Below are 13,646 nucleotides of genomic sequence, written 5' to 3'. Positions count from 1 at the left end.
GAAATGATTCTTCATGTTTCATTTCATAGACCTGTGTCAAGAGGCTGTGATTTTTCTTTGTCAAGTGAAAACGAGAAATAGTTTAGAATTAAGAAAAGATATTTAAAATCACACTGATTTTTATGTTAATATCAACACATTTTGCCATATATAGTTAGGAAATTATGTAATTGCAGAGCAGGGAATCTCTCTACCATGTTCCTAATCCAAGTGTCTGTCTGTGACAGTGGCCAGCACTGGTTAGATGTGGCTTATTTTCAGAGGAAGTTGAAGGGAATGTCTGACTAGTTAGGCAAAGAAGCAGGTTACCTGTCTAAGGAATGCCACAAACAGAGTTTCCTTTCCCCTTCAGGGCCAGCATCTGCAGAAGCCCATGTTACCAATGAGAGGTCCAGAGAGGCTGAGGAGGTCTACTCTGTGGCCATTGCTGAAGCTGTCTCCCACACGCGGTCAAGAGTTTATGTACACCCAAAATGGCACAGTGAAGCAGAAGAGGAAGATGAACAGGGAAGCACAACTTCTCAGACAATGGAAGAATTCACACCAATATCCTCTCAAAATGCAATGAAGGAACCCATTTCAGAGCTGACCCTCCCGTCAGCTGCTGACATTGAAAGTAACGTGAAGTTCCACAAAACAGCCTTAAGTGTTTACACACAAGCTAGTGAATAATGAATTGCTCATGGTGCTGCAGTCACTCTTTAACCTAAGTTCTTCTCTGCTTACAGCCTTAGATTGCAAGGAAGATGAAAGAAAACAAGGAATCCTAAGTCCAAGTTCTGAAAGTGTTGGGCCAGACAGCAGGGCTGCCTGGTGTCTTAGTCACGGAACGTACGACACTGGCAACAGACACGAGTTTGAAAGATTCAAGAAGTTCATTAAAGGAACACTTGGGGAGAGGTACTGGTGGCTTTGGATGGATATTGAAAGACTAAAGGCTCTTAAGAACACTACAAGGCAACAAAGGTACTTCCTGTTATTTAACAGTTATTCCCATTGCTTTAATACTTGTAACCTGGAGAGATGAATGCAGGTTTTGAGATTTCAGAGTAAATTGTAATGTCTGAGTAAACAGACACAATTAATGTGTGTCCTGACAAGATTTGGAATGACTCTACTGAAGCTGATAAAACTCTTTTTGCAGAGTCATGTTTGCAAGGCTTACATGAAATCAGAATCATATTATTAAGGCTGTGTTAGAAAGAGATTTGGAAAACAGATGGCAACAGAAAGAACCTAAAGAATAAAAGAAATTAAATTCACAAGTAGGACATCAGTATGACAAACTCCTTTAATGAAAGATACTGCTGGATTCACATAGTCTATTTTATAGCACTATACATTTTGTCTTATACACAACCTGTCTCTAATTTGTGGAAAAAATATTTTGGCTTCTGTCACTTGCAATTAAAAACATGTTGCATGGCAGCAGCTTAAGCAGTAGGATAAATTGTACTCAGTTCTGTACAGCATTTGATACATGCTTATGTGACTATTTTTGTTGACTGCAGGCAACTCAGTAAGATGAAAAAACTGTACCTGCTGAGCAGTGGAGACTATTTCCTCAGTTCAGAAGTGTTGCTCAGACTTGAGCTACTGCATGGAGATCAGTGGAATATAATGCATTTAAGACGGATTCAGCCTGAAGTAGTGAAACCACTACTTCTTTACTGGTATGAAGAAATGGACATGAAATAAAATTCTATTGTTTAATAAACGTCCATTTTCTTTGCTAAGCCTATTATTTCATGCCGCTTATCCCAGTGCAATTATTAGAAACAATGTCACTGTAAGTACTAGCACATTAATTTTTGGCTGAGCCTAAACTGCATTGCAATCTGCTGAGAAGCCTGGTAGATCTGCTTTAATAAGCCATTGTCATTTTTCTACCAGAGAATCTGAGCTGCTTTGTGGATCTCTGCCTTGGGTAATGTTCAGTTAAAGTTTAGTCTGCAGGACAGGGAAACTCTTCCAGGCACAGTAGGTTAATTCTGTCCTAACCTGTTCCCCATACTACCCTTCCCAAGTTCTGAGGATGCTCTGTGTATATGCCTTCATGGGATTTGAGCCTGAGACTTTACTGTTCAATGCCTGTCATACAAAATGCCTTTTACATATTAACAGCTTAAGTGAGGATATAAAATCTAACCTATTTCCAAAATATGGGCTAAATTTTTGAAGATGTTCTCTCCTCCCCAAGGGGGTTCAACAAATTCTAGGCATAAACCTGGAATTGTGGATCCTCACATGACTTGTGGTCTCTGTCCTGGCCTACAATCCTTTCCTCTGCTTTGCTGTAGGATGGATGGGGCATACCTTCCTGCAGACTGATAGAAGGGTTTGTAATGGTGCAGAATTTGCAACTTAAGTTTACTTATGTGTAGTTTGCTTTTAGATTTGGAAGCATGCAGTATCTAAACACACCTTTGACAGTAACTGATTTTTAATCCTAGGTGCATATAGCACCATGTCTTGGTACAGTAAACAACATCAATGAAAAAAAAAAGCCAAATAGCCCATTGTTTCATTACTTTGGAAAGTTCTGCTTATTAGCTTTTTTCTCCCTAGGGGTCCCAGATTTTGTGTCACTCATTCAACAGCAATAGATGCTGCCAGTGCAAAACTGAAGTTTTGGCACACATGTCAAGAGAGGCCAAGAATGGACATTGATCCTTTCCCACAAATAGTATCATTGTTGCCATTGACCCAAAAGTCTGACATACCACCTTCCCTTCTTCAGGTAAGTAGGATCACAACATTGGAAAACAAAGCTTTTTCCTGCCAAAAATAATGACAAAACTCCTTGAATTCAATGGAACAAGAGCAAGGTTTTTAAGGAAATATTTAGCCAGCTGGTATATTGAAGATGGTTACATATAAAAATGCATTAAAATTTCATTATACTTCATGCAAAAAGTTGCTATAAATAGAGTCAAATTATCTTCTCAGTTATACCCTGGCTATTTCCTAAGTCCTTTCGATAGGTATTTTAGCTGGAAGTTCTCAGAACTGCCAAATTAAGTCTCTAGCAATGCAGCTTCACCACTCGGCCTTGTCTTAATCCAGAGTAATTCTTACAATTTCACTACAGTTAACCTGGATCTATTCCTCAAGTCTATAAAAAAGTCAGAATTCTGCTCATTTTCTATCACTACAGCCCTTCAATCATTTACGCATGTTTACTTTCTACAGAGGGCCATGAGTCACTCAACAGACCTTTTCACAGTTTGTAGCTTATAGGTGGCCAGTTCAGTTTTGTCACTTTTCTTCCTTGAAAGCCTGAGTGTGAGAGGTAACTGCAATAAAAATTACAGATTTTCAGCAATACAGTGTTAAGCCTCAGAATACTTGGTATTTGGAGAATGTGGATTGAAATTGTGGTTCCAGTATCAAGAACTATATAGGCTATGCCACAGATTTGTCAGCACACTCTGGCAATAACCTCTGTTACTTTGGGTTGGATAGTTTGGGGCTACAATTACTTCCATTGAAATCTGATTCATGGAGATAATGGAGGAAAATAGTGGGACAGATTTCCTGTTTAGCAGAAACTGGATTCAGAAGCCATGTTCCTGTTGATCATGGCAGAAATGGGAGCAAGAAGCACCTGTGTCTTACAGTGACCAGTTCACAAGGTGTGCTAATGAGCCAGGACTAGCTGTAGGTCAGGCAGACAGGAACCTCAGGTTTCTCAGTCCCTGTTGAATTTGACACAAATTAGGATCTGGTATCATGAACATTCACAGAGTCACGCCCATTTCTTGCTATTATTTCTTTTTTCCTACAAGAAATTTTGACTTTTGAACCTTCTAACTACATTGTGCTTGCAAGAGCTTAGGTAAAGCAGCGGCTCTGGGTGAATTTCTGAGGGCACTCTGAATGCAATTGGCATCTCCAAAAGGTCAGAGTATGATTTTGTTCAAAATAATAAGTGATGGTGTGTCAGAATGACCCCTTTCTCTCCCAGTCTGAGTGATTGTATCTCTCTTACAGTGAGCTGACTTAAGTTAATGGTCCTAAAGTTTCACAAAACATGTTCACATGCTCTTCACCTGACATCCTCTGTAGTTCTGCACAATGTGCTTGTAGCATATTTCCACCTGTTAAAAATGCATTTTCTAAGCTGTAGTGGTTATTAAGGTATGCTGAAAAATCTTGAAAAATATTCAGAAATTTTTGCAACTTGCCATTTCACATATTGTGATTGACAAGGAAGAATACTCTTGGAAACTCTTGACTGTTTTTGACCAGTCAATGAGAACATGTTAAGAAAACACAAAGGTGGAAAAGTAATCAGAATTTCCTTATTTTTCTGTAATGTCTTTTACGAAAGTAGAACAAACTCACCAACAATTTTATTAAAACTAGCTAAACCAAATTTCTCTTTGAAGAGGTCATCAGGATTACTACCTATTCTCACAGGAAGTCGGACTCTCCAAAGGGATGATATTTCTAGCATTAGAATGCGGTAAGTACTAAAGTCCCTTGTGTATCTTTCTGCACAGCAATATACCTCAAATATTTACGGAAGTATTTTAGATTCTACTGTTTTCATTAATACTTTATTACAATTATCTGCTTAGTGAAGCACAGTTATGGTACAGATTGTTTGCATGGAGAATTCCTCCCTGGCTGATGAGTTTCTCACTTGTTTATGCCACAACACAAAAGAGTTTATTTCCCCAAATACAAATGTTTTCTCTTATGTAATAGTCAATATTCTACACATTCATATTCTTTTAACCTGTCACAAATGCTAACCCATAGAGTCATGCTATGCCAATGATTTCCACAGAGCAATATGAAAAAGGTATTCTACATTTTTTTCATTGTAAATTTAAACTCCATGTACTTTTTCCTCTCTATTCACTTTATCATTACACCAGTTTTTTGCCCCTTTTTATTTATTTATTCTATAAGCAGCCTTAGATTTTTCTTAAATATGTATTGAAGATTTTTTTGTTTGTGATCCAGGCCAATGTCAGTGAGCACAGATGTGATTCATAGCTTAGCTCTGGATGGGACTAAAGACTCAGAATACCAGGGTCATAGAAAGTACACCTATGCTGAGCTTCTCCATGTAAGTATGGCTTGAAAATATTACTTGTCTTGAATCATGGGTTAAAACACTTTATTCTGCAGTATGTAGTCAAAAATGAAGAGAACTTGGTTTAATTTTATGAATGTCAATGCTTTATGCAGAGGTATCATTAGAATGTCAGCATTTTCTCTGTTGTATCTGTCACCTATTGGATAGGAAATCATGGCACACACAGAGGTTTATTTTCACTAGAAAGTGTGGATCTTCTCCATAGTGACCATGTGTTCAGTAGGCTGTGATGGAAAGCTCTCTGGATAAATGCTTCAGTGGAATCATTGCCTAGGAAAGTATATCAGACTTACGGAGAAAACTGAATCTGCCTTGGAAAGTCATTAAAGTTATAACATTCATAGAGAAAGAAGGTTCATTTGTACAATCCCTCTTTATTGCTTGTACTTCATTCTTTTCTTTGTTGAATTATTGCCTGCTAAGCAATAGTTGAGCAAACCTCAAGAGAGACAGGCTGCACAGATGAGCCTTTTCTCAATAACTGCTAAAATGCTGACAAATCAAACATATGAGATGTCAACATCTGGCAATCTAAAATATATCCAAAAACCTTCTTGTTTGTGGAATGGTCTCAAAACAGCCTGCTCTTTCATGGAGGTATTGATACCCATAGCCTTACAACTAAAAAAAAAAAAATTTTAAGAAATCTGGGCCCACCCACATGTGCATGGAGTTTGCTGAGCACTTGAATACATGCTTGTTTGTTTTGCACTTCAAAATCACACTTTATTCATTTCTTCATTGCAATCATTTTACCTTGTTTTTGACAGAAAAAAAAGGTTAGTCTTTGCAATTTGGGGACATTTGCAGTTAGGAATGTATATTCAGCAAAAGTTCTCACCATGAAATATTAGTTTTTATACATCATATGAAGTTTCTCTCTTACCAACATAAGAAAATATCATACATTTACTCTGGTTAGACTGGAACCTACAGTCAAGACCTCACAGTTTGCCATCACAAATATGAAGCAAAGGGGAATGCAGGGATTCATAGTTTAACTTCATACTGGGGAGGGAAATCTTCCTACTCTGCTTCAAAAGTCTGGTTTCCTCCTGCACTTCTCTCCTATTTGGAGAGAAGCTGATTGCCAGCCACCACACTCATCTGCTTCCACTTCTGCTATCAGAGACAGCAAATCAGCCATAATTTCTCTCTTGTGATCGTCAGAAGCTAATTTACTTACAGAAGCCTCTTCTGCCTTCTCTGTGAGCATTGACAAAATGGATGTATTCCTCCTCAAATGCTCTGGGAGCTGTGGTAATGAGCATGGATTTCTGGCTCGTTAAATTGCTCATGATTTTGTTGCTCATGTCAGTGGTGTATCCCCAGAAGATGTATCTTTTGTTCCATAATAGTTAAATGTTTTGAATCTTGACCAAATAGCCACCTCTTAACTTCTCTTAATTCAAAACACAGTAGCCTGAGCTGAGACAACCTTTGACAGCTAACTGATGTCATTGAGTATCACTGGAATTCCACAGAGCTAAAGACTTAATGACAGAATTAAGGCCAGGTTTGTTTTTCTGTTTTAAGTATTGTGGAACCACCTAAGGGATGCTATAATCACTTAGCTTCTCTACATGTCTTCAGTCATCAGATTTATTCCATTGGATGTGAATATTTAGTGGGAAAATGGTGGTAAGGGCCATGATCAATTGCATATGTAGTAGAAAATGGAGTCTATTTCCTTGAGATGAAGATACTAATTGAAAACACTTCATGACCTTCCTTTGCAATGTAGTGACATTTGAAAATAATGAAAGCCTGTTATTCCTTGCTGTATAACTATGTTTTATTTGTCCAGGGGAAAAGTGTTGCTAGCAGTGTGGTCTTCAGGGGATCAGGAATTGAAAGCATGCTGCAGTCTCTTTATTTGGAGAACAGAGCAGGCTACTACTTCACACAATTCTGTGAGAAGTCAGGGAATAAGGTATGAATATTTTCCTACTCTGTGATAATTTAGTCCACAATTGACTGAATGCCAAGTTATAGAGGGCAGCCAGACTGAAAAAAAAAGAAATGGAGAAAGAAGGATTGATGACTGGATGAGTTATTGCTTGTGAGACTTCAATCCCTCAACAATAATAAACTGTTCACGTATATATGCAAACTAATGACAGGTCTTAACCAAGCTGTCAGATTCTTGCTGTCTCAAACCCATTGGAATTCTTATTGTACCATCAGGGATAAAAAAAAGGCTACTAATTTTTAAAAGTTAACCATTAACTTGGCACAAAAAAAAGAGGTCTTAACCCACAAAAAACCTTTCTAAAAAGATGGGAAACCTGCTGTGCTATTACTAACAGTAATTTGATTTCTTCTTACTTTTTGGGTCCAAAATCTCCAATATTTTTAAAACTTTCTTATGCTTCCATGAATCTCCTTGTATTTCTGAGACATAAACACTATTTCTTCTATGTAGTCAGCAGATGTACCATTCATTGCTTGGTGTAAATTGAGGATTGAATTGGAACAGTTTATGCATATTGAGTTAGTGTTTAGTGGCTTTGCAGAAAAGTTGAGTCTTTAGGGGAGGTTTGAATGCAATCTAGATGGACATCTGTTTCACCACTTGCCCAACCCAGAATCCAGCAGCAGTAGCTAGAAATGCCTCTGGCTTCTAGAAGGCAACATCTAATGTTTCCAAAGCTAAATACCTTCAGCTAAAACTATTAAATGTGCATAGAAAGAAATCTAAATGAAAGAAACTTATTTTTCCATTGGAGATAGGCACCCACCCAAGTGTCTCTAGCCTTTCCAGGTGCCAGGCTCCTTTCAAAATTATTTGCTTAAAGTTTTCTCTTCAGCTGTGAAGCCTATTTCACTCATGTTCCGAGTCTGGAAGACTACAGTTTGTGGAACAAAGTTCCCCATCTCTACCTTTTTGGAATGGATTGTTTATTGGTTAGTGATGGGAGTTTCAGGGTATTTTTAAGGTCTAAACCCTATAAACACATGATTAAAACAGAGGACTTGGGGAAAGATCTAGACTTCTGAAAGATCTTTTGCTGTTTGTTTGAATTTATGAAATGAGGCCAAGACTCTGGGCCTCAGAAATGCGTGTAATAAAAATGTAATGATAATCCCAGTACAATGTGTCAAGTACACACTATTTAATTATTTTGGTTTTTGCTGCAAAACGCTATTTTGCCATGGCACAAACTCTGCATGTCCATTATCAGCATCTCTTCTTTAGCACTGGCATTATGCCACTGAAATGTGGTTACTCTTCAAATGTTAACTACAATGTTAACAATTTTAATGGCCAATTATGCATAAAGGATGCAATAAAAGATAGAGTATCACTGTGACGATGCTATGAAATATGTTGTTCTTCTGCCAGTATGCAACAGAAGATTAAATCCATTTTAAATTGAGCTTGATTTATGATGACCCCAAGGAGCTAAATAATTACTTGCTTTGGAAAGTCAATTTTTTATAAAATTGTGATATTTGGGTAGCAATAACCTACAATATTTTTCATCTCTAGTTGTGGAAGAACTGCGTGTACTTTTGGTTCGACCTACAGGCTTATCATCAGCTTTTTTACCAAGAAACCCTTCAACCTTTTCAAATATGCCAGCAAGCTCAAGTAAGTTGTAAATAATGTGTTTTTCTTTCAAAAATACATTTATTAGTTCCCTTCACAAATGCATTTGTTCAGTGTAAAGACTGAAAAGAAGATAAAAAAGTTTCCAAAACTGGACAACCCACACCAAAGTAAATCTGTGTTGTGGGCAATAAAAGAAGCTCTTTGGATTGTTTCCATGGAATTTCTTGATTCAAACATTAAACATGCATACTTTGATTTCCAGGCTCTGCAGCCTGTTCCCAGTTTTATCTATTATACTCAGTTTACCTAAACTCCCCTTTGCTACACTGAGTCATATTTGGAAACTGTCTGCTTAGTGTTAACATCAGAGATAGTGTTTTTTCTAAACCAACTAATTGTGATGTACCTTTCCTTCCATCTTCTATGTGGGTTAGAATTGCAGATATCATAGTACAGACCTCAGATAATGACCTCAATAATGAAAATTGATCTTTGTTAGCCCTGTTCAATTTTTATGATTGTCAGGGTATCATTATTATATTTACCATGGTTGTCATCCCCTAAATAGATCTTTAGACCTTCATTTAATGTTAAGTGGAACTGATATTTCCTATAAAAGAGTATTTTAATTGAGCATGCACTTAGCCCACAGTGGTGCTGAAGGCAGAGTACATTGATTCCATCAGGGAAAGAAACTGCAACAGTGTGATATCATTAGAAGAACTACAAGGAACTTTTAAAATCACTTTGTGAAACTTTGGTCTGATTTTCCTCTCTAAACCTTGTGTAGGAGTATATCCTATCCACATATTTCAATAGATACTGTAATAGAGCAAACTACTTCACATATCATTGAAACAAATATCTGTAGAGGGCAGGTGAGACTAATCTCTTTATATGACATGTTCCTGAGCATCTGGACATTCTTGAATTTGTCTTCTTTTGCTTCTTGGAGGTTTTACTGGGAAAATAACAGAAGTTTGCATATTTGTCCAGAATTCTCATCTAAATCAGTGTTATTTGTACAGAAACTCCAAGCAGAGGCCAAGGCATGGGTTCCTCCCTCTCCTATCTTGTACTGGGTAAACTGAACCCAGTTTACCCAGCTGTTTTCCCCTCCAGCTCTTTTTATGGCCTGAGGCTATGGGCAACTGAATGTCCCCTTAAGTCTGACTGTCTCCTGCAGCCGTCCATGCCTGTGTGTGGCTGGGGACCTCCTCACACCAAGCTGACCATATCTATTCTGTATCACCATTTTCCTATGTGTTTTGTTGCAGACCAGAGCTCACCTTATAGTCTCTGATGGTTTTCATTTTGGTTTCATTTCACACCAGTTTACATTCTTTTTGTAGTGGTTGCATGGCTGAAAATTTAAGGCCCAGGTCTTTTTTACTAATCTTATTTCCAGTGCTGGCCTGGTGGTGACAGCAGAACATTGTACAATCAGTGTTACCAGGCAGTACATACACATAGCCATGAAAGTAAATACATCAAAACTAAATATGTGAAACTGTTCCATTAGCATAACTAACAGCTGAAATGTAACATAACAAATCAACACATGTGCTGCAACATTTGGTATCATTCTCAAGCTTGCCTTTTAAGGCTGCAGAAAAATTATACTTGTTTTCATTGGAACACCGTAAAGAGTCAAGCTGCAGCCAATCTTCAGAGTCTGCTTACGAAAGGGATGCCTTCCCAAATTCTGCACTCACCTTTGGCACAAGAAGGCAGTCACTCCAAATACTCCTAAGAGAATGTGAATCAGATTCATATGGCACATTGTCATATATATTTTACTATTTATTACAGAAAGAGACATGTAGAGACAAACAGAGTGTTCCATATGTGTGCTGCCTGCTTCCTCTTAGAAGCAAGAACAAACCTTGATTGCTGTGTATCTGCTACTCATTGTTTCATTTGTTAGGCATTGCTATCTCAGCTTTATAATAGAGTAATAAAATGCTTTCCAAAGTATATATGCATTCACCTGGGGAAAGAAACTATGGTGAGAATGAAATTTGATGGATAAGAATAATGACAAGTACTGGTAATCACCCAGGAACATACATGGTTATTCACTGTAAACATATGCACACAAGTGTAAAAAAAATTGAAAATAAAACTGATAAAGAAACATAAAATGTTTCTTTATCAGTTTAATTTTTAAAAAGTTGTTTAGAATTAGAAAATTTAATGCAGTTGTGGGAAATACAATATTTTAATGCTAGAATCAATTTAGATAAAGGGAGTCTTCATTACTGTGGACTTTCAGGGTCAGATACAAGATTTATGTTAGTGGGAAGTGATGATGGAGGTTAAGGCAGTTGAGCCTCTCTGTTCAACACCAGCCAGTGCATTGCATGCTTCCATCACATCATTCTGCCAAGCAGCTGCACAAGGCGCTCGTTTAGAGCAGAGCAATATCCATTCCTTTGGGCAGCAGTACAAAGCACTTGGACTTAAATCTTTCTCACATTTCTTGCTTCAATCCAGTCATACTGAAATTGCTTATCAAAACCTTCTCGTCTGGGGATGAATTCACACCAGAACCCAGGGCCTGTACAATCCCCAATTTGGAAAGTCATAAAATGAGGCCAAAGTCTTAATCTGAATTTTCTAAGCATTATGTATAACCAGGTTTGTGCAATTGTAAGTAATTCTAATATGCAAATGTACAAATTTACAGATAAGGTTTTGGGTTCAATCCATAACATATTTACATTTATAGGAGAATTTATAGCTGGCAGGTAGAAAAAAAATCTTGTGTTTTTAATAGGAACAAAACAATGAATCAACAAAGTTTGATATGCACTTGATGTCCTATGCTTCAAATTTTTGTATGAATTTGTTAACTTTTAAGTTCATGTAATTTTTCTTGTTCATCCCATGGGAGATTGACCAATAGAATGGTTTCAGTATTCCACTGAGAATGAGAAAAGCTCAGGAATTCCATGACACTGGAATAAAAAGATGCTATGATTATTACTTTTTATAAAATGTGTCTTTCAAACTGCATTGCCCAGTGTTGAAGGCTGTGAACAGACACTTTTCCTCTTTTTTGATATGTCTAGAACTCTTCTCAGTTGTTTTTCCTGCAGTCCTTGCAATTGAATCTGTGCATATCTACAGATGCACCTCAACTCTGATGCAAGGGACACAGGGATGAAAGCTGCTACTCATTTCTCTCCTATCTGCAAGTGCATATATTCACTTACTTGGTCAAATACCACTGCAATGGATTCTTATGAGAATATAAGTAAAAAGATTCCAAATCCTCTGACACTGCAAATGTGCATCCTTCAAATGAAGAGGCCATAATGATTTCACCACTGAGAATTTGGTTATTTGAGATTGGAAAAGTGCATTCCTCTAGATAACTTAACCACCTTTAAATTCTTGCTTCATGTGTATTGCCAACCCTAGCTATTGGTTCTGGAGACAAGTATCTGTCCTTACTATGTTCTAGTTTGCATGTGAAATTATAAAGAACTGGGGACAGCTCTGCAGGTAGAGCAGCCTAAAAAGGCAGTCCCTAATGTGGCAACATATTACAACAATGCTGGTGTGAGCAGGTTGTCAATAGCTTTTGGTCAACACTTCTTAGTCTGGACAATTTCTGACTTGGTAGACTGACATTTTTTGCCATCTCTGAAGTAGCAAATGTACTCAAGTTAACAAAATCATAGGGGAAGGGAATTCCAGCCAAGAAACTAGTGCATTTGTTTTTATTTTATTCTTAAATCTATGCTCAAATGATCACTCACTTAAGGAACCAGGTTAATCTCTGCTAAAATACTGAGGACATATTTTTGAAGCTTTTTACTAATTTACAGATCCCTTGTGTGGTAAGTTGTAACAGGTAGAGCAATATAGTTCTAATGACAAATGAAATGGTTAACCCCTTTATAAAAAGGCTGTTTTTAAAGATACCACATCTTGGTATCATTGGAGTTGGCCCCTCAAATTTGGCTACTCTTATACATTAAATGTTTTGGATCAGACTTGACATGACTTAACTGAAACTTTCCTAGTGTTAGGGCTCTTCAAAGTAACTTTCAACTTTTGAAATCACTGTGAATCTAATTAAAGCTGTTAAATGTCATTGTACTTAGAGATTTGCTGAGAAGAGTTTAATTTAGGATAAATGTAGTCTAGCTTTCAGGTAAGACTCTTCCTATGGATCTTTTATTTCTCTTACACCTTGCACCTGCCTATCATTATTGCACTGATAACAGTAGGCACAGTAGGCACAAACCATTTTTGTTTGCATGTAGAATGTAGAAATGTGGAAGGAGTGTAGAATCCTGCATGCACAATAAATACAGTAATCATAACAAGAGCTAAGGGAGGGATGGATGTCAGCCATCATATCCCTATATTCCTCTGTGACCTAACACCAGGAGAATCTAAAGGGTTTGTTTCAAATTGTAAAGGTCCAGAATAATGGGGATATAGTCTATTACTGTTGCTGTTTGAAAGAGAGAGTTTAATAAATCAGCATTTAATTTAAAACAAACAGAAACATCATTATTTAATGTACTCATTCTCCCCTTGTGCTTGAAATCTAAGCACACCAGTGTTTTATTACTACTTGAACACAGAGTAAACATTATTTTCTTCTCTTCTATTGCTTTGAACATCTGCTAGTTACAGCTGGATTTTAGTAACATAAGGAAAATGAGAATTACAAGAATTCTGAATTCTTCATTGTCCAATCTGTGTGATAATAAAGTGAAAATGGACTTGTCAATGCTATTCTAGAGAAAAATTCTGATTTGTGCTGCTAATCTGGTCCCTGACTGTATGTTTGAAATATAGTTAGAGTTTCACAATATGAAGAAGAGAAAATATTTATAAGGATATGAAATATATTTGGCAGCATCTTTTTTTACTTGAGTTTCTAGCTGGAGTCCTAATCATGAAGTTTTAGGAAGCTATTACGGAATTTATTTTTCCAAGATATTCCTGGAGAAAAAA

The 13,646-nt window shown here is 37.1% G+C and overlaps 1 protein-coding gene across 1 annotated transcript in view; it reads left to right on the top strand.

The window, feature by feature from the left end:
• The window catches only part of RGS22 (regulator of G protein signaling 22), a 60,020-nt gene that overhangs the window by 19,306 nt on the left and 27,068 nt on the right, over window positions 1–13,646 (top strand). The window contains exons 8-15 of the mRNA XM_054282544.1: window positions 353–616; window positions 729–966; window positions 1,512–1,673; window positions 2,569–2,740; window positions 4,392–4,468; window positions 4,975–5,080; window positions 6,918–7,043; window positions 8,604–8,705. Coding sequence (XP_054138519.1) covers window positions 353–616; window positions 729–966; window positions 1,512–1,673; window positions 2,569–2,740; window positions 4,392–4,468; window positions 4,975–5,080; window positions 6,918–7,043; window positions 8,604–8,705 — 1,247 coding nt within the window. The remainder of the gene's footprint in view (window positions 1–352; window positions 617–728; window positions 967–1,511; window positions 1,674–2,568; window positions 2,741–4,391; window positions 4,469–4,974; window positions 5,081–6,917; window positions 7,044–8,603; window positions 8,706–13,646) is intronic.

This window comes from Melozone crissalis, unplaced genomic scaffold (assembly GCF_028551555.1).
Source record: "Melozone crissalis strain CALT ecotype California unplaced genomic scaffold, PUWL_Pcris_2 ptg000002l_1, whole genome shotgun sequence".
Taxonomy (NCBI): Eukaryota; Metazoa; Chordata; class Aves; order Passeriformes; family Passerellidae; genus Melozone; species Melozone crissalis.
This window is presented reverse-complemented; position numbering and strand designations above follow the sequence as displayed.